General features: G+C 33.3%; 1 protein-coding gene across 2 annotated transcripts; it reads left to right on the top strand.

The window, feature by feature from the left end:
* Nucleotides 1-428: 428 nt before the first annotated feature.
* Nucleotides 429-21442, top strand: LOC100367023 (RNA-binding protein FXR1-like). Of its 2 annotated transcripts, none has more exons than XM_078012216.2 (15): nucleotides 429-498; nucleotides 5647-5699; nucleotides 6104-6197; nucleotides 6874-6945; nucleotides 7047-7129; nucleotides 7251-7316; nucleotides 12882-12975; nucleotides 13456-13572; nucleotides 14288-14458; nucleotides 15434-15512; nucleotides 15907-16106; nucleotides 16314-16521; nucleotides 17298-17480; nucleotides 18060-18212; nucleotides 19161-21442. In XM_078012216.2, the coding sequence occupies exons 1-15, from the start codon at nucleotides 430-432 to the stop codon at nucleotides 19757-19759; spliced, it is 2241 nt and encodes a 746-aa protein (XP_077868342.1). In that variant the 5' UTR covers nucleotide 429; the 3' UTR covers nucleotides 19760-21442. The 2 variants fall into 2 exon arrangements, with proteins under 2 accessions (XP_077868342.1, XP_006820813.2); XM_006820750.3 differs by having other exon boundaries at nucleotides 14276-14458.
* Nucleotides 21443-22320: the final 878 nt, after the last annotated feature.

Genomic DNA, 22320 nt, shown 5'->3' with positions numbered 1-22320 from the left:
TGTAGTTTTGACAGTATATTGAACGACTTGTCGAATCCAGGTTCCGAATGTCAGCAGAATTTTCGAATTAGTTCCGGCGTAGTATAAATTATATATAACGAACGAATGCGGGAAACTCGGGGTCAGTGTCATGTGTTTGGTAGAGCCAAGTGAAAACTCTTTCAGGCGTATCTGTAGTATGATCAAGGTAGTCACCATTTCTCGGAAACAGTCAATAATAATGGTCGCAATAATAAAATTACATGTAAACCATCATAGCTTATACCGATCGATTACCCGAATTTGAAAGTAAAATTGAAACGAGAACATAATAACTTAATAACAGCTATGTATTAATTTGTTTGTATTAAACTTTGTTCGGCTATTTTCATTTCTATGATCCCATGCGTCAGGCATTTAGGAAATATCGAGTTACTGTTATTACCCAGAATGCTATGCAAATTCAAGATGGACGAACTGTCTGTAGAAGTATGCGGCAGCAATGGGGCATATTACAAGGTAAAATTACTAGAATTTTCAAAATATTCACTTTATTTTGATCTTATGTTGTAGATGTGATTTCGGACTATATGTGTGTGAAGTTTTGTTGAATTTACTTTTCTCTGAATGAAAGAAATGTCGCGTTTTCTCTGTACTGAATAAACAATGAGAGCATGTCATGACGCTTCTCAGAAAGTGCTGCTTGAGAACATTCCAGGTCATGACAACATTTAACGCCGATGTTATATACAAATAACTGTTATCTCTGTAGACACAATTTGGGAGAATAGTCAGTTAAATGTTTACACTGAATTCAAGATATTTTTGGTGGAATATTTGGCCGAGTTTCATCCAGTTTCCAACATGTACGTAACGTCGGGTTTGTTTTTGCCCGATCACTGCAAATGGCATGCCCATGACCGTCTGTCTGAGTTCATTTAGTCAATATTTAATTTCGTTCAAAAGCCTAAATATGTAAACATGTTTTTCATAACATTTAGAACTCTAATATTTTGGCCAAAATGTCTTCAAATATCAGTGATTTTTACGAACCCAGTACCTAAGTACAAGTTGTACGTGTTGTTGAACAACACAACAAAGTTGTAAATTTAAGTTGAACTTCACGTTCTGTCTTGTCGAGAAATGTATTAAACGATCTTTTATATTATCAGCTACTGGTGTTACATCATGTCAGCATAGTTTTCTGTCCAACTCCCTATTTACTCTGAGAGAGGGGTAGTTTATTATTGGAAGTACTTGTTTTGATCATCTGTTCCTCTCTTGGAATGTGCAACAACTTACATAACAATAACTTGAATAAGCAATATTTCAGTTGACCTTGTCCTGCTTGAATCAGCAGGTGTTACACTTATACAATTATATATATTACTGTATTACATTGTTTTTTACAGACACAGTATAAGGTCTAGAAACAATTATATATGCATGATTGTGAACAGTGAGTCATCACATTGTGTAGTAATAATATTACTCATTGGATATGATTGCAAAGCTTCTATTCGAAATAGCTCCTATTGCCTGTAGACATTTATTGCTTGAAGTAAACATTTTACATAACAAATTTACAAGCTCTGTGTTTTAGCTATCTAGATATTGTATTCTCTCTTTATTCTACTACCACTTATCCTACTCCCTTTGCATAATACATGTAGGTGAGTAAATTGTCTCAGACAGTATTTAGAAAATGATATAGCTAATGTACATGTATAAGATAAGAGTAAATAGCTCATTATCCCCAGTAAAGCCTTCTAAGGTAAAGTCATGAGATCAGTGTTGTATCTTCTAACTTTATACAGGCACTCCAAATCTTGGGTCATATTCATCTAATTATGTCAGTCATGATTTATCTGAATTTGGGACATTGTTTTTGAAACCTAGCCCAATCATATTTCACAGTAGTCTTAAGCTTGAAAAATGGATAACTGACAGCATATTGCAATAAATACTTCCAATGGAAACATTTGTAAATCACAATTTATTTTGACATAAAACAATTCCTATAAATAACTCTGTTGAGAAAATTATTTTTAGTGTGGTATCTTACGGTACATGTGATCTGATTTTCAAAGCTGGAAGACTATATGACCAGGATGTGATAATGTGAAATATGTAGTATTTGTTGTGCCAATTAGTGAAGGCCGAGTCATGATCTCTTGCTGTGTTTAATAATATCTCTGGGAGATGTGTGTGCTGTTGGTAGCTATTGTGAACTAAATACTCAAAGCTAATTATTACAACTAATATGTCTAATTTTATGTACTTCTTGTTTATATGTTAATCAGAAAATGTTCTTATTGGTTAGTCTTCTATTTTAAAATTTGACTAGCCAAATACTGGAAATGTGACTATGTAATACTTTAGATGACATCCATGTTGAATTGTATTACAGTAAGTTACTTTCCATGGTAGGGGTGGATGCCCTCTGTGATTTTGCATTTTAAGCCCACAATTTGGTTTCATACGTAAAGTCAGTAGTGACCAATCTGTCAAATGTGTTTTTATCAGTATTTTAGCCTTCAAAATGCAGGTCAGAATCGATTCAGTTCAAGGTTAATTTAAGATTATATGTTCCTGGATTATGGCAAAATTTTGAGTTTTTGCACTAGGTTCTATGTTTAAATTATTACTTCATATCACAAAAATGTTCTTTGTGACATAAGATAAGAAAGTTGTATATTAACATGGATCCTAATATTGTAAAAAAAAATTGACGTTTAGTGCATTTTTAGTGTGATGCTTTTCCAGTATATCTCTCCCATAATACATTGCACATGTGTGATGTAACTAACTCAGTAGTGCAACATTGGAATTCAACTTCCTTAAAATTATTACGGGGCCAGCCCTGAACAAGTAAAATTGGCATTCCTAAATTTAAATAGTAATTCACTCACCTTAACATATATCGGCAGCATATATTTTGAACAAGCGAGTTTGGAAGTCGCTACCAGACCCTGTGATATTAGAGAAAAATTGGTACAAATTTCATTTGTCATTTCTAATTATTTGCCATATTTTGGATGTAGAACTGAAAAAAATTGACAAAAAGCACTAAGGTCCTTTGTCAGAAATGTTTGAACAAAATTAGGAAATCTTAAAAAAATACCTGCAAATTGATGTCTGGTGAGCATCTGAATCACGGAGTATTTATATGGGATATATTTCATTGTGCATGTGTCTACAGTTATTTAGGAAAGTAGGGCAATTCTTATTAAAAATGGTAATTTTGGCTACCGGTATATGGACAAGATTTTCGGCATTAAAGTGAAACAAATTAAGTTACAAGCACCACGAGTTAGTTGAGTTTCATATTTGAAGCTTGCCCTAATAGCAATCACTTACCTCAACAAATATATATACAGACCATTTTATTAACAAATTTCAGACATTTTGGTCTTCAGCACAAAGGGCATCTACTCTGATGAGTTTTACATTGTATGATTCTGCATGGATGCCTGTTTTAAAAAATGTAACCTGACAATTCATAGGACAAGTACCACTGTCAGATTCAGTATATTTGATTTTTACTTTTTTCTCTTAAAGCTAGAAAATTTATAAAATTTTGACTGACTTTGATAATTTTCTGACCAATTTTCAGCCCTAAAATACCAAAAGTGAATTAAATGTTGTAATGAAGAATATCCATGTTTTGTAGCTGTTCCAGTAACTAGAATCCAATAAGATATATTTCTGTAGAATTTGGTGAATTTAGCATTCTTAAACCTAAATTGTTGGCTTACGATACAAAATGACAAAGTAGATCCATTTACCATATCATGGAAAGTACCTTATTGGGATACAGTTCCACATAGATGTCTAACAAAAAAATGCCAAATATTCACTGTTTGACTGGTCGACTAGTTGGCTCTTGAGTATATTTATATATTACTGGAATTTAAAGCAGTTCAGTATGATAGTCTTCTGATTGATTTGCTGTTATGATTGAAAAGTTAAGACCGGCTATGTGAGTGTGCTATTTTGGTAACCGGTACTGTTATGACTGTTTTACCTTATTTCCTTCCAAGCTAAAGTAGAATTGTGTTACTCTTCAGTGATTGAAATTTTACCAACGTTGACTTGTTTTGTAACCCATTGATGAAACTGTTTTTAGATAATATATTGTTTTTTCATTGGCATTATGTTCCAAATATGCATGTCAAAGTTCAAGTAAACATGCCATCCAAGTACAGCTGTTTTTAAGAGAGTTTTTAAAATTCTGTTGGGATTTGTAAAACAGTTGGTAATAATGTTTGTCATTGTTTTGATTCTTAATGCTCTGATATTCTTTATTCAACAGACTACATTAGTATAATTATAGGTATACTACATTTGTTTTAGTACCATGCAGAAAGAAATTTCATACATCCCAGCGTTAGCAATTACCATGCAGCCATTAAAACTGGAATAATTATGAATAATTAGGCTGGGAGGTTACAATTTCATTAGTAATTCATTTTTATAAAAGCCTCATATTGACAATGTATATATTTTTTGTCTGAGAATAGTTTTTTTGAGAATTGACTATTATAGGTAATTTTTATTATTTTGTTTTCATACTTTTATTGTTGTTTCAGCCTTTATATTTCCAACACATTGTTCTGCCCTTACAACTCACTTTTATCATGTGGTGGTCATTGCTACACAACTAACTATTTGTGTTTCAAGCCTTTTGTATTGATAGAACATATCAACGGTGAATCTTTTGTATCATATCATTGCAGGGTACCCAAAAGCAAATCTTGGAACGCAAATACCACTATATTCTTCTTGATACTGTAGGGAGTATGCTAAAATATATGAAACCAATTACCCATCTGCAGAAGTTTAGTAATTCAAGCTCTCAAAATAGGATATAGTGTGTACATAAATTTTGCTCGCAATGTATATAAAATTTAAATGACCTAAATTGCAGTGCTAATGAGATAAAAAAAGGCAGTTATAAAATATTCAGGAAAGCATAGGTCAAAGCGATGTTCCATCATTTGGAGATGTGATACTTACATTAGTGTACTATTATACCCTTCTGTGTTACAATATAAACGCAGCTAGCATCCATGACAGACCATGTGTAACTTGATCCATGTATATCTCAAAATATAACCATATGTGTTAATTTCATTCTCTTTCCATTATTAGTTCATGTATTTGAACAACCTCAACTACAAGTTTACCTTTAGGCCGTAAAAATAGGTTTTGTTTTCCCTTCATCTCGTGCATCAGTTTGAAACCTGCATCTCCCTCATTTTTGTTTGCAATTTTGCGTACAGGTAAATTATTCCACATACAGTAGAATAGGAAAATAATATCTTATATCTTGTTGTTGTGGTCTTGATACAAAATAAAATTGAAACCGTTCCACAATGTCATAATTAAATTTTCCCTAAGATGAGAAGCAAAATAATTTTTTTTTGACCTTGGAGATAAGTTAATAAAAAAAAAGAATACTGTCGATTTGTTTTACTGAATTATTAGTTTTCAAGATTCGCAACGTGAACTGGCATGTTTATTTATTGTGTCACTTACAAAGTTATTCTACTCTGATATTATATTCATTCAAGACAACCGTACATATCTTGTTTTGTTTTTTAAGTATTGTTAGTCCATGTTATGTGAATGCAGTACTAGTAATTGCTATTTTCACTTGCTTAGGCATTCGTTAAGAACATTCATGATGAAGAGGTTACAGTAGCATTTGAAAATGAGTGAGTACATATATTTACTATACACACTTCTCATTTATATTGTAACAAGATGATTGCTGAATATTTTTGTTTAACTGCATTAAGTTTTTTATTATTTCAACGAGTGATTTTGTATTCAAATATTTCTTTGAAATAGTAATCTTGGAATTTTAGTCGGTATTCATAAGGAATTGCTGTTTGGAATACAAAACTTGCTAGACTGCTATTAATTCCACAATGCTATACAACATTGGATAAAACTTTTATTGAGTGAACTGAACACATTAAATACACATGTGTTCATTCAGTATACCCAAATTACAAAATTTAATGATGAATTTTGTGGTTTAGTGTCAAGTAGTGTTGAATTATATTGAATGTTACCTTTATATATAAACTGTGTTTTATTGATTTTAATCAAATAGCTGGACTCCAGAACGACGTGTTCCTTTTAGTGATGTGCGTCTTCCACCAGTCAGTATAGAAAATAATGAACTTAAAGCCGGTGATGAAGTTGAGGTGAGAAGTCTGGCATTGTCTTTTTTGGATATATGAACTAAGGAATTAAATGACCACATAGTTGAGCAACATACAATACAGTAATTTGGAGGTGGTTATATTCCTACCAAATATCATATGTATTTTAAATTGTATTTCTGACATAAATCTAGTAAACAAAAGTTGGTCGTTACAGGCAAAGGTGTGATGGCAGCTGTTTTACTATTTCAGTATTATCGGTATACAGATGCACTTAAGTGGAAGACTGAACTTTGCATAATGTGTTTTGAGGTTAAAAGGTCATCAAGCTAGAAGTAAAAGCTGTTGACAAAGATGTTTCTGATAGTTTGTGTGTACGTGAATGGATAACTTAGTTCTGCTTTACATTTTTATCTACCAGTTTATTTATTTGTCTGGTGGGTATTGTGGAATGCTGTAAACTGTTTTTATTTCATGTAGCTGGAAAATTTTATAGCAGTGAACATTTACTGGAGTGATATTAAGTCTTTAGTGGCTTTCATTTGTCTCTGTGAATGTTCTTAAACCAGCAAACCATGAAAATTGAAAGCAATTCTGCAGATTCTAGATAATTATTACCAACATGACAACAAAGCCAAAATGTGGTTTATGTTGATTTAATTTTTTTTGCAAATGAATCTGTTGGAATTAATGTTATATTTACTGTGTTTTGTTGAAGGTTTATTCACGTTCTAGTGAAGATGAGCCATGTGGTTGGTGGTTAGCCAAAATTAGTATGGTCAAGGGGGAGGTAAGTTTTAAAAGTTTGAATTTATTCAAATGAATTGTATTAATAACATTTATAGTGTAAATAATTGTATTTTGATACTAATATGTAATATTTTCTCATAGTTTTTTGTGATAGAATATGTTGGCTGGGATGCAACATTCAATGAAATAGTGCAAGGTGACAGGCTACGACCCAAAAATATCAAGTAAGACCAAATATTATTTCAACAAATTTGTATATGCAATCAACTTTAAATTATGTAGTGTGACTATAAATTAAGTTTTCATGATTCTCAAATATGTTTTTTTTCTTATTCATTGTCTTAGCCCATCAATTAATAAAAATACCTTCTTCAAGTGTTGTATAGATGTGCCTCAAGATCTTAAAGAATAGTAAGTACAGCATATTATTATACCAGTAATTCATTTCTCATATAATTAAAGTATCATATTTGCTCTATTGGCAGTGTACATAACCAAACTCTATCATTAAATAAAATACAACTCATTTAGGCAATAGACACACTGTTAGAACAAATATGGTAAATTTAAATAGCCTTTGTAATATGATTGATGAACCTTTCAGTCTGTTCCTGAAATCATTGTATTGAATTACATTCCAGACCATGTTTTTAATAATGAAGTCTTGTTCTTATGAAATGTCAAGAGGTCATTAGTATTATTATTTTATTCTATAATATCTCAAATTGGATTAATAAATAAAGAGGATAGGATATTGGAAGGAACTCCTCTTCAATGAAAATATTTATAATGTGTTTAGTGGAGCACAAATTCAGAACAACTCTTTATATACGTCTTACAAATATAAATGAAAGGCAAATAAAAAGTAATTCTATATTATATTATGAGGATGTCTCCACATGTACATTTTTTAACATAAATAACATAACTATAGGGATTCCACATTTCATTCTGTGCAGTCTTTTGATTTATATTTATTCCACTTGGGTAACAACAATGTATGTTACAGTTATTCAATTAACGCAATATTCCTGAGGACATATATTTGTATGTTATTGTGTCTATGGTGGTCAATTGTGTTTTAGTTTGTAATATTTATATTTTTCTGACAGTGATTGATATTAAGACATGTTTTTCAAATGCTGATATCAACTTTTAATCAACCTGTAATGTTTATCATGTACTGAAACATCTCACAAGGGAGTACAAATGAATGATTTTTTTCCATCTGTTGAATATTAATATAATATATTGTCCCTATCAACAAGATGGCATACTTGCAATCCACCTTACCTTTCCAACCACGTATTTGAACCACTGCTACACTTTAAATAAAGGGTCTTATTTATCAATGAGACCAGAATGCCTTCTAGTGTTCAAGTATTGTGGTTAAGGGGTCGTCTACACCAGTACCTTTTCAATTTAATTTTAATGACCAAATAATCAATAATTCTGACAGTATTTCCATCATTTCGCTTGTCTAAGACATCTTCATATTTCTGACACCTTGTTATTATAAAAACTTTCTTCAATGTTTTATAAATTTAGATTGGTATTTAGTCAGATATTTTGGCACTGGCAAAATGACTGAAATTGTATCAGCTTATATATTATATTTTATTAGTCCTCATTTGAATAAAGTTTGAAACAGATACTTGTAATTCGGTCACCGTGTATCTGTCAAAAATGTATGAGGATCCCGACAAAATGCAATAAACCTCATGATCAAGAACATAATCACACTTGCAGAGATATCACCAGCCCAATGGGAGGGGGGGTTGCTGGTAACTTATGAATATTAATGAGCTAATGAATATTAATGAGCTTGATCATAGTTCAAATGCCATCTTCTAAAATGTTTATATTTACAGTAATGAACAAATAATAATACGGTTACGGTGTGACTTAACTTACTGCGCGATGCTATATACCTGTTATACCATGATGCCAACAAGAAACTTATCATCTACAAATAATATTTCAAAAAGGGCAATAAAGTGACAAACAAAAATGCCATTTAAAATTTTGTTCACAATTGCCAAAAAGTTGAACAGAAATTATAAGGGCAGAAAACAAGTTCACCATCCTTTGAGTGGAATAAATATGCACAGTCGTAACACATCAATGTGACATGTATAGAATTAGGGAAAGACTTGCAACGACTGAAAAAATACCCAAATGGTTTTTGTAATTAGTAACATGACTGTTGGATGGAATTACACCACGTGACAACATGAACATTATTTTGCAGTTGAATATAAACAAGGGCTGGTGATGTTTCTAACTGCTTTTAGCTACAACTTAGCAGTAGCAAGAATATAGTGCACTTGCTGTAAAATATATTTCAATAAAGTAACTTTTTAGTATACCTTACAAACTTATGCATATTGATAAACAGACTCGCCTCGCCTCGTGTATTCATAATTTTTATTTTTAGTAGGTAACGCATTCTCAACACTGAGATAAAAAAGGAAGCTATCTGTGGAGGCTTTCCAATGGTGATGTGCTAATTTCTCATCATGAAAACATTGTTAGAAGTGGGGTCATTGCATAACATCATGCACACTTACAATACTACATACATGTATTTTCTTGAGTTTGGTTATAAAATTTGCACAAATATAAGAAATAATATAAAATTTCTGACTATTCATTCTTTTACAGCTCAAATGACTAGTATTTTGGCATATTCCATTGGATTGCATAACAAATATAAGGATTTACATTTAGTATATACAATATGCATGTAGCAATACATGTCTATGATGATTCAGACTACAGTAAGACTACAGACTTTCTGCCATCTTGCTTTTTGCCCATATTACTTTATCATAGCTATGAAGAACAATGACTTGTTAGCTCCGCTGTCGACTTTGTCGAGCAGAGCTTATCATATGAGTGATTGGCCGTCGTCGTCCGTGTCAATGTTTTACTTTTTTGACTTCTCCTTGCAAACTATAAGCCTGAATGCTTTGATACTTGGTGTATATGTACAGTACAGTTCTCGCGGAAGCTTTGGCTTCACTTCAGCGTCAGCTTCGCTTCAGCATCGCATCATTATGGCATTGTTATGGCTTCAGCATCGCTTCAATGTCGCGACATTAAAAAGTTAGGCGATTATCGCTTCACTTCATTGTGGCCTCATTATGGCGACAATGTGGCATCAGCATCGCTTCATCAAACAAAGAAGTACTGTACTCATTTCCCCCAAACCTCTTGACCGCTTCCGCTTTTGACCGGTCAATTTCCGTTTTATTTTCGACCGTGCAACAATTCGGACTACTAAAAATTTTCTGGTTTTCATAGATCACGGTTACTAGTTTAGTAACCGTGCATAGATGTTGAACAACCGTCAAAAGTTCAAATACTTTTAACTATCTATAATTATATGCACGCAATCTGACCCTTTGACCACAGTCACTTGGGGGCTGAAAATCAATAAATACTAATTTTCAAAAAAAAATCATCCGCTATATGTATATAAATAAGTTGTGAAACACGGCACCTAGTAAATCGACACCCTGTCGGTTTCAAATGTCGTTTCAAATGTCGATTTCTTACCTTGACGTCCCGACATCCGTCATTCAACACAATCAGCATTTATTTATCGCAATTCATGGGGATCATATCCCGTAATTTGTGGGCTGTAAAACCAAATAATTAAACAAGTACTATTTATTGTATTTTTGTTTTACCTCGCGAAACTACAACAGAGCGTAGAGTTGTCGCGGTTAAATAGTCGCCTTGAAATCGATGGAACTTCAACTACTAGTATCCATTTCTCACCTTGAAATAAAAAAATCGAAGAGCATCGGGGGATATATTATTAAGCAGTCTTACGAATCGCTAGCTTTATTTTATTCGAATTTATAAAATTCACGAGTTTTCGACATTTGTTGGCAACTTCCGCGCTAAAATGGTTGAAAATGTGGGTGTGGTTTTCTCGCAAAGTCCTGTTGATAATACGGACTAATATGGTTCTGTGACCCAGGTCGTGCTCCGATCAGGTGACTCTCAGCCAATCAATGATGTTGTAACAAAACATATTTAACGCAAATTGAAGGGTCGTCGTACCATCCAATCTCCATCGTCTATTCACAAAGTTTTTTTTTGTGCTGTGACAGGCTTCGCAATTATTCACTGGAAAACATCGATATATTTTGACAAACGGATGGGATTTTACCTCAGTTCAAAAAAAGAAAAAAAAAACAGGGCTGAGATACAAATCAGTTTTGCAAGTTGGGAAATAAGGTAAACCAGACTGGGGTCGATGATTTTCAGTATCGAAGGACTTCCGTGTGAATCATGACTTTCAAATTGTTCATCGGCTGGTGACCAAATATTTACGGCCACACTAAATGGACACGTTTTTTTTCTGAAGCCCAATAAATTATTTCTGCATGTCAAGTGCTATTCGATTTTTTACAGGGCATGGCTCGTTTTCATTTGAAAATATGTTTGTGAGAATACTTTTAAAGTACGTATAGATCGAGCTCAGATCACTGATCGTGACTTAATTTTGAGAATTGGTTGTCAAATTTTACCAAACGCACGCCACCACAACCATCCAATCATATGTTGGAAATGTACACACTTGTTTTGGAACTTTGTATCAAGATGACTGGTGACGACATCGACGCACCCGGCGGCGTACGTGTGTGTTGCATGTTTTAGTAGTCCGGGCATGGGGTCGGACTCAGCTAAAACGAAACGAAACACAGAAAAATACCACCGAAATGAGGAATCTGAATCTGCTCTTCTAGCAGCAAATAAAATAAGCGAAAAAAGGTAAATTTTATAACAAGAACAGTTTCACTTCGTATACAGCAAATTGTGTTGTATCAGAACGACGATTGCATCGTGTGATTTGAATTTATCAAGATTTTCCTTCCAGTCAATATGAAACTCGTCACCTTGCCGATTGTAATGTACTTCGCAAAGTTTTTGGTGCCCAATACTCGCAACACTAAAATAATTAAACAAGATATCTTTTTAAAATGTCATTTTACTCTTGATCATATTATTTTATTCGCCTTGAATTTCAAATCGATTACATATCGAACTTCTGTACATGTTTTTGTCTACTGCCCTTCTGCGTGCAAATAATGAGGTCATACTCATGTCACAATAAGTTGAAGCTGATGCCATGTTGATGCCATGAGACTGCGGAGCTGAGGCCACGATGATGCCACAAAATAGCGAGGCAAACACAGCTTCAATTTTCAATGACGCGAAGCTGATGTCACAATGATGCGATGCTGAGGCGACAATGAAGCCATGCGTAGGCGACAATGATGCCACAAAAGCCAAAGCTTCCGCGAGAACTGTACTGTACCTTGGGTAGACCTCTCTCAGATTTGATCATTTTGTAATGATATCTTTAATTCTCTAATTTTGGTGAATATTTTTGTCATTTTGGGTAAAAAGTGATATTTTCGACTTGTTAAAAACCACAAGTCTGATTGCTTTGATATTACATATATAGGTATTACATGTGTACCTCTCTCAGATGTGTTCATTTTGTGATGATATCTTTATTTCTCTAATTTTAGTGAATATTTTTGTAATTTTTGGTAAAAAGTGATATTTTCGACTTCTTGTTAAAAACCACAAGTCTGATTGCTTTTATATTACATATTTAGGTACTACATGTGGATCTCTTTCAGATTTGTTACTTTTGTGGTGATATTTTCAAGTATCTAATTTTGATGATTATTTTTGTCATTTTTGGTGAAAAGTGATATTTTTGAATTCTTGTTGAAAACAGCAAGTCTACATATTGTTCATTTTCTAATGATATCTTCTGTTCTTTAATTGAAATGTTCATTGCTAACAGCAGAGCTATCTCAGCCGACAGGCTACTTGTTTCAGTACCTCTAGTTACATGTATAGTGTCAAACCTTTAACAAATATGTAGTAATAGAAATGATAGTTTTTTGTGAGTGACCATTATTAACAACCTTGTTTCTTTGATAGCTGTAGGATTGAGACAAACCATCGTGAATTCAAGAAAGCTTGTGGCGTATCATCTGTACTCCATAATGCAGATCTAGATGCTTTAGTAATCTTGGTAAGTTTCTTCATCTCTATATAATGATCAAAGTAGGCACATTTTGCTATTGAGAGAACAAACATGAAGTCTTGTAGTCAGGGTCCTGAGCTTCCACATGGAAAAACATAAATTTGTACTTTAGAAGTCTTGTGTTCGGTTACAATCTACATAAAAGAATGTAAAATGTGTTTCATGTAGCTTTTCTGAACTGGGGTACTAGTAGTCAACCAGAAATGGAAAATATAGATGTATTTTATTATCAGTGTCATCATAGTAATGTATAGTGTTGGTGAAAAGGTTGAGTACAGAAATGCTTATCACTGATCTGTTCTCTACATAAACAAGAAATCAAATAACCCTTATCCTGCCAGCCCCATATATTGATAAGGGTTAAAGTAATGCACCTTTCTAAGTTGTTCCGTTTGGTGACAAGATACTTTGTGACATGAAAGCAAGATTATTTGCTGTTTATTTATATAAATTTATTTCGTATTTCAGTCAACTTCGTCTTCAGCCGTCCACAAAGCCTTGCTTTTGAGTGATATGCATTTTCGAAGCCTTCGCACAAAATTAATGCTGAAGACCAGGACAGAGGAAGCTGCTCAACAGCTTGAGGTATGTTTTCACTTTCATTCAAGTATGTTTGTCGCTAGACCCATACTCATACCCATAGCTGATGCCATTAAACCTCTGTGCAACTGGTATATGGTGTCTGGTATAAGCATATTGCAATTTGTTTTTCTAACATGGCTGGGCTATTTCTGTCAACATGAACATCGTCATTTGTAATGAAACTGCTGGTATTTTATTCTATTATATGATTTGTAACAAAAGTTGCGTCCACAGTGATACTAAAAATAACAGTATCAGTGGTGAGATCAATGAATGGTGAAATTATTGTGATCAACAAAAGTCATCAGGGATACACTTTATTTTGATTGCAGCCATTGGAAGTCAGTTATAGTGTGTCTCTTTGTGACCTCAAAACCCTGTGTAGGTCACTTGTCATTGTGTAATTTAGATATTTATACAATTGGTATACGGTGGGCAGAGCTTGAACTTCAGAGTTGAAAGGACACCCATTTTCAAAACACAAATTGGCATATAAAAATAATAAAGAGAATGTGGAAAAGCACCAAGGCAAGCTCATTTGTCATCCCATGTTTTTGATGCCTCCTTAAAGTTAAGCCCGAGTGTCCAGAATTCTAGTTTAAGAAAGTTGTAATTGTTTATCAAATTTATAATGAAAAGTTTCACTTTGTTTCAGCCATTCATCGCTTGTTAAAACATATTTAATAAAAGTCACTCATATACATAGTTATTACCACAGGTAACAAAGCAGCAAACAGAAGGGTGTGTTGAGGAATTTTCAGTTCGAGAAGACTTAATGGGACTTTCCATTGGATCACATGGTGCCAATATACAAGCTGCAAGAAAAATAGAAGGAGTAAAAAGAATTGATTTAGATGAAAATAATTGTACATTTAGAATTTATGGAGATGTAAGTTACTTTTTGAGTTTTCAAACATTGCATGTTGCCAGTACATATATGCTTTCAACAGATTGCTTATGTTGTACCATCAATTAAACATTAATTTCAAGGAAATAGCAGATGAAATTTCTGAGGTGATACTATTGCTAGAATGCCTGGTCCTAAATCCTTTGGTCTAAACTCATTCATATACCAAGCACTAGTAATTGGGAATAAAATGAGCAATGATTTGAAGCTTGTTGATAATTTTAAACACTAAAACATAATTACAAGGTTTTCATGTATCTGGGAATCCTTCTTTGGTATGTAACAGTTACTTTATTAGTCTCCATTCAGACGCAGTCCGAAAACAGGGACTTGTGGATTGACCCCTGTGCATGTATCTTAGTCATGCCTGGACTGGATTACATTCAAATTTCACATATACATCATATTATACATATGCACATCATTTCCTGGCTATTTACAGATGGATTTTGTTCAAACTTGGTACATCATTTTGTTTTGCAAATAAGATTCAAAATGGCAGACTGGCGGTCATTTTGTTTCAATGAATGTGGTTCTAGTGCCATATCTCTGACATGCTGTGACTAATTATGTTTAAATTTTAAATATTCATTATACATCATCTCATAGATATACAGTATATATGTATTGGTTTGACATTTCAATTCAAAATGCCATTTTGAGTTAATTGATGCTGTTTCAGAGCAATATCTCTCAATATGGACAAGTACTTGTACTATATTACTATAAACAAAACTATAACTTAGATTTGTAAACTAACAGGGATTGTGTCATGCATGGCTTGTTATACCTAATTCAGTTAGTATGTTTACGATGTTAATTTCTAGTTTGTTTCTGGTGTTAACAATGGTATGTTACTTTTCTGATTCATAGTGGCTGCTAGGGTCAAACTAACAAATAATCTAGCATGCACATATCACAAATAACAATTTTAATACTTTATTCTCCTCTCAACAGGAACCTGATGCTGTTCGTAAAGCAAGAAATATGTTAGAGTTTGGTGAAGATTTAGTGACAGTACCAAGAAATTTAGTTGGTAAGCATTACAAGCATTAACTTTGATGTAATCAAATTTTATTTTTAGAAGTTTAAAATATACTTTAATTCTGGGTTGATGAACATTACACTGATAAAATTTGTAAACCTGATTGCTATAACTGTTTAAAAAAACACAAGCCAGGATGCTGTAATACCTTGCCGTTTTCTCATTGTAGTTTTTACTCAAATTTGTTTTTGTAATCCTTTCGAATATTCTCATGTTCTGTCAGAATTATTAATTGTGTATTCATTTAGTTAGTATTGCTTGAAATTAGGATTTAGCATGGATCTTAGCAGTAGAGCTATACCAGGTGACATGTAAAATAAAGTACCGGTATATACACAAGTATTTCTGTGTAAACAATGATTAAGTACTCTTATTGTCTCCTTAGGTAAAGTTATTGGCAAGAATGGTAGAGTAATACAAGAAATAGTTGATAAGTCAGGAGTGGTTCGAGTAAAGATTGAAGGAGATAATGAACGAGATGAGAAAGCTAAAGAAGAAGGTCTTGTACCATTTCTGTTTGTTGGTACTAAAGAAAATATTGGAAATGCTACAACACTGCTGGAGTATCACCTTGTACATCTCAAGGTATGTATGTTTGGTTTTTTTGGTCACTGTTAAGTTCATTGCCCTAATGGCATCATCCATTGTATATGATAGTATTGTGTTATGTAATTAGTGAAACACCTGATATTTATAAATTTGTTTTCAACTTTTGTGTCAATATCATGAAAGTTGAACCATAAATGCTGTTGAATGCCACCTTCTATAGCAAGTTTGTTTATTCAACTGCAGGAAGTTGAGCAGCTTCGAATAGAGAAACTGCAAATTGATGAACAGCTTCGACATCTTGGAGCAGGTTTTGTTCCTGGTCCTTACTTCCCACCACCAAGAGAGCGAAGAGGAGAAAAAGGCTACGCTTCTGATGCAACTGATGATTATAACAGAGGACGGGGTAGAGGTGGAAGAGGAAGACGATGGGGAAATGACAGGAGGATAAGTGGTATGTTATTTCAATTACTGTGGCTGAAAATACCGCTGTGTTGTAAGCAATGCTGCTTCCAAATTTGGTAATGATAATGATCTTCCAAAAGCAATGTCACTTGCAACACAGCTATATTTTCAGCCAATTAGCTATTTGCGTGGCCACAATAATATAAGTTTCAGAAAGTTTCAGATCATAAAAATGTACCATAATGAACAATACAATGAACCATGTTTTTTAGCTCCGCTGTCGATTACTCAAGCGGAGCTCATCATATGAGTGATTGTTCGTCGTTCATGTCAACTTTTTAGCTCCGCTGACGACTCTTTTGACTTCTTCTTGAAAACTACAAGCCTGAATGCTTTGATACTTGGTGTATATGTACCTTGGGTAGACCTCTCTTAGATTTGTTCATTTCATGATGATATCTTCAATTCTCTAATTCGCAAGACCAATTGCTTTGATATTACATATATATGTATTACGTGTGGACCTCTCTCAGATTTGTTCATTTTGTGAGGATATGTATGATTCTCTAATATTGATTAGTATTTGTGTCACTTTTGGTAAAAAGTGATATTTTCAATTGTCCAATTGCTTTAATACTATACATATTGTTCATTTTCTAATGATATCTTCAGTTCTTTAATTGAAATGTGCATTGCTAACAATTAAGCTATATACAGGCTGCTTGTATACCTGTAAAATGAATTCATCTCAATATCTTATTTAGTAATGTTTGATTAGTTGTCATTAGGATAGATTTTAATATATTGTCATTACTGTGTTTACAGGTGATAGCCAAGATAGAGATATTTATTCTGACAATGAGGCTGTAAGGAGGAGAAATTGGTCAGATCAAGTAGATGACCATGGTCGTGATACATCATTTCGTGGAGGTAGAGGAGGTTACGGTATGGCTCGTGGGCGAGGTAGGGGACGTGGTCGCGGTGGTGGATTTTCATTCAGAGCTGATTGTGAGTATACTGTATACGCTTCTACTCGCATAACTTTGTAAATAATCAATTTGTGTACAATCATTTTATTTATTGAAAATATAAAAAAAAAACTGAAATTAACATGCTGTTTTCAGCAATAATAAACCTGTATAAACTTCAATCTCCCATTGTTCACTTTTTTTCAAATTCTTTGATCATCTTATAAGTGCTTGTAAGACTTCACTTGATTAATATATTAAAATATCGATTTCTATCATCTGTCAGTTGGAAATTGCTGTAGAATACTTTATTTTAGCTGGAATTAATTTTCGCTGAAAACACTTTTTAAGTGTTTTGTATATGGAATTTATTTTCACTGATGTTTGAAAAATATATATTCGCTGGATATTATTTTCACTGAATCATCCCTTTAGCGAAAATTAAGTATTCCAGAGTATATAACATTTAATTGACATCTATTTCTCGTGCACATTGTCATAGATATTGTTACTATATGATAGTCTTAATTATTCCATCACTATTCATAAGTTGATCAAATATTTAAATCAAAATCAGCACTCATTCTTTATATTACATTGATTATTTTATTTTGTATAGTTTCTCATCGTGCTCCAATAGCAAACAGTGAAACAGAAGATGACAGTCAAGCTGGGGATAGCCGTAGACGCCAGCATGATGAGGAGAATACAATTTTAGGAGAAGAATCAACGACAACTGTAGATGAAGAGACTACAGGTACAGAAAAAGAAGGTTGGTTTATATTTTACACATTAATGTTCTGTTAATCTTCAAAAAAAAAAATGACTGAATTGTTCAATAACTTAAATGTTGGCAGGTTGGGAAAGAAAAAAAGCTCATGTTCACACATCCCAAATCCCTCTGATCAGGGTGTCTAATTTACTTGATTGCTGGATTGGACAAATGGGTATGCCTGAATATTCATTAATCAAGTTCAGCCAATAAATGCTAGTTATACTATGTTGACACTGATACTTTACATGGAATTAACAATTAATGATGACTATTTCACTTTATTTTAGTTTACACTTTTATAATTCAACTCAGTAGAATGATGGCATCAGAGTGAAAATATGACTGCATTGAATTCAATATCTCTAATATCTATGTTATGTCTTTCACTCTTTACCTCCAATACCCTTAAACACATTTATGTAAAAGTCCAAATATTCCTTCTAGCTCTTGAGTCTTTGTTGCATTTCTTTTTTTTTTGCATTCCTTCACATATGCACATCTGTTTCAACATGACATGAGATGTATCTCTGGTGTGTCTAGTCTTGTTTCTCTCAAACTTGCTGTTGTCTTTACGCATAGTGGGTTACTGATTTACTTTCATGATTTGATTTAAAATTGTTCATCCTTCTTGCTTTTCATGCAGATAAAAACATTTTTTGTTATAATATTTAATGTCTGTAGGTTTCTTCTCAAATATTTGAATGCACTACACTCACAACCAGTCCTACATGTGGACATATTTATGTCAAAGCTTACATTCATATTGTTAATAACTGTGGCACATACTATCTATATATTCTCTGCTTTTCCTGCCTCAATTTCACTATTCATTAGCTTTCTTTCCAATCTCCTGCTTGCGTTAGCTCTTCTTGTCATTTATGTGTGTGTTTGGTGCTTTTTTTTCACTAGGCTCATGACATGGTGAATTCTCTTTACTTTCTGCAGATGGGCCAGATAGGAACCAGAAAACTCCTAAGCGGAATCGTCGTCGCCGCAAGAACAGAACACCACCATCTCCAATCCATGAACCTGCAAACACCAATGAAGACACAGACACCAGCAAAGCAAACTCCCCAGAAGTACAACGAAGACAACGCAGTAGACCTACCACACAGAGAGGTACTGGTCATCCGCGGCCAAATAATAATTATTATGACAACTATCGGTCAAGTAACCGACCCTTTCGTGGAAGGCCTCCTATTTATTCAAACCCAAATAATCATCATAATACAAATAATAAACAGGATAATAAGCCAGTAACATCAACCCAGTCTCTAAATAGTGGTGACAAATCATCTTCTTCAACTGGTTCTCCAAAACAACAAAGGATGCAACGCCCACCCCGTGAAACCAGAACGCGTGAAAATGCCAAAGCAGCAACAGCTTCAACAAATCATAATGGTACCCCCAACTCTGAAACTGCTATCAATGACAGTGGAAAACATAGTAAACCTGAAAGTAAATCTGTAGCAGGTAAAGGCAAAGTAAGCATAACACTCAAGTCAGAAACACCTGCTGGTAATTTAGTCAATGGTACAGCGTAGAAATACAATTATTAAAACATGTAAAAAGTAAAAAAAAAAGTCCTTAAATTTGTATAATGTGCAAAACCTTTGTTTGTTTAGTATTAAATTAAATTAATTTTGTTATTATAGTTGGTGTGTATGTAGCAGTGCAAGTGCAATAAGACTGCCCCCCCCCCCCTGTCAAATATTGATGATTGGCTATCAATTCAAATGTTAATACCCCTTAGGCCAACCCTAAACAAATTTTTGTACTACATGCTCATCACACTTTTATGTATGTACATTTTTAAAGGACTATCTTTATTCAAAACTAACTGTTTACCTAACCATTTCCATAGTGTTGAAACACTGTATTAGTTGTCTTATACCCTGTATTACACTATAATGCCTTAGCTGTATAGTTGTTAAGAATATGTTCAGATTTGGTCGTATTACAAGGGTACTGTGGGGGCATCAACTCAACACAGTAGCACAACAAACTGGCTGTAGGAATAGCCTAGATAACAATTTTCCAGTAATTCATTATATTTTAAAATAATACACAAAAAAAAACAAAAAAAACTTCTAGTTTGGATTGGTTGTATTAAGGAAAATATTGAATTCTCTGAAGACAGTAAAAAAAAAGATTTTTTGTAAATTTTTTTTTTTTTTGCAAATATTTACTAGTATGGCTGTGAGTGGCACAGATAAGTTTAATTTTTGTGATGTATTATTTGGTATTTATTCATTTACACGAAAATTATTTGACAAGCTTTCGTGTAACGTTTGTACAGGTAGCAATTTGTCATTTTTATATTATAATTTGGAGTGCAAACAAAGCATTGAATCTTGAGTGCCTTCCTCAGTGTAGTTGAATGTGCTCAGTATATTCATTGATCACATGGAGGTAGCAGCCCCTCTTGCTTTTATTACATTGTATATTAGAATCTGCTTAGTGTTTTGTAGTTTTTGACAACCACGCACTGTACAGTATCTTATTCACCTTTTACCATTTATTTTTTTCCCATAAAATAAGTGAAATTTATGCAAAAAAATGGCATTTTCAGGTGCTATCATTTAGAGAGTAATTTTAACACAACCAACATATCCAATATTCTATATTAAGATAAAAGTAGTTAGTACAGGTGAAATTACTTAAACAGGTCTGTATCTTTCATTTTATTGAAAACATTGATCTACTGCAGATTTATTTTTGGTATTGTTCACCTACTTACTGTTGGTGATTGGGTTTGGTATCTGTTTTCTGTGCCAGTGTGCACGTCTTGGCAGTCTCCTTCAATTCTTAGTGTTCACCAAGAAATGCATGGTATTTTATGTCTTCCCACTCTAATGGAGAAAATGCTGCACACTTTTATAAACATTGCGAGTACCCAGTAGTAAAAGTAGTAAACCCACAAATATTCTATGTCGATCAAATTCCTCTTTTGCCTTTCAAGCATAAAACGTAACTGTTGACATAACATAGCAAGATGTGTATCCCAAAAATAACTTTACTTGGCATTTTTATGGTGAACTTAAGAAATGGTGAAAATTTCTTATTTGCATGGAAGGTTGATTGTTTAATAGTTCTTCCTTGTGTGAATAAGATAGGGAGATTTTTTCTAGTATTTTGACACATTGCTTTACCCCATAGACTTGAAAAGTACATTGAAAGTAATGATTTTTACTCAAAGAAAATAAATATCCATTGGTTAACTTGTATTTTGTCCCATAGTTTTATCCGTAATTGTATGTGATAAACTCATGGCTGTTCAGTACATTGTAAATATCGCATGCGCATACACCACCACCTATCTTCCTGGTTTCAACCAGAAACCAATTTCATGGTACATGTAGTGAAATGATTGTTACTATGTTTCTTTTGTGAATTCATCATTGTTAAATAAGGATTTTTTCGTAACATCCATTCTAACGGTTTACTAAGTGAAGTTCATCACAATCTTGTTTTAACTTTCATCTAAGTTTCATATGCATTTTGTAACTATTTTTGTATCTTATTCAAGTGTTCATTATTTTGATTATAATCTGCAATGCCAGGAGATTAGTCGGGTATTTTCTCTGAAATCTGATTGAAGATGAGTTATAAGTGACGTACAATTTGCCTATCATTGAGGTTGCCTGAGGTAGCATGTATCAACAAGATCATCATAGCACATGGATTTACTGTTGCAAAAAGAAAGTGTCTTCCCATTGATGGGAGAAATTACTGAGATCATTATGCTATTTCAATAGAAAATCCACTAAACCAATAATTGCATTCAGACAGAATTATTCAAACTATTTGACCATAGACACCTAATTTAAGTAAGCACATGTGCTATGATTAGAGCAAATATGGTAGTGTTAATTTGGGAATACAATACTGTACAGTTTGCTTTCATACCACAAGTAATTTACTTAAACCATGGTCAAACTAAAACATTTGCAGTGAAACCCCCCCCCCCTCCTCAAATTGTCCTTTCCATGTCACATTCAGTTCACATTGCTGCTCTTGTGATATTGCTAGTAAAACAATGTACATAACTGGACAACCTGCTGACTGATATTTTTTTTCGTTTAGACATTTTATTGGAAAGTCT

This window comes from Saccoglossus kowalevskii, chromosome 1 (genome assembly GCF_978046115.1).
Source record: "Saccoglossus kowalevskii chromosome 1, keSacKowa6.1, whole genome shotgun sequence".
NCBI lineage: Eukaryota > Metazoa > Hemichordata > Enteropneusta > Harrimaniidae > Saccoglossus > Saccoglossus kowalevskii.
This window is presented reverse-complemented; position numbering and strand designations above follow the sequence as displayed.

What these genes read in the sequence shown, in the direction of transcription:
- LOC100367023 (XM_006820750.3), top strand. Translation starts at nt 430, where the DNA reads ATGCTATGCAAATTCAAGATGGACGAACTGTCTGTAGAAGTATGCGGC. An exon ending in TTAGTATGGTCAAGGGGGAG is followed by an intron (nt 6,946 to 7,046) that starts GTAAGTTTTAAA and finishes ATTTTCTCATAG; the next exon opens with TTTTTTGTGATAGAATATGT. An exon ending in ATCACCTTGTACATCTCAAG is followed by an intron (nt 16,107 to 16,313) that starts GTATGTATGTTT and finishes ATTCAACTGCAG; the next exon opens with GAAGTTGAGCAGCTTCGAAT.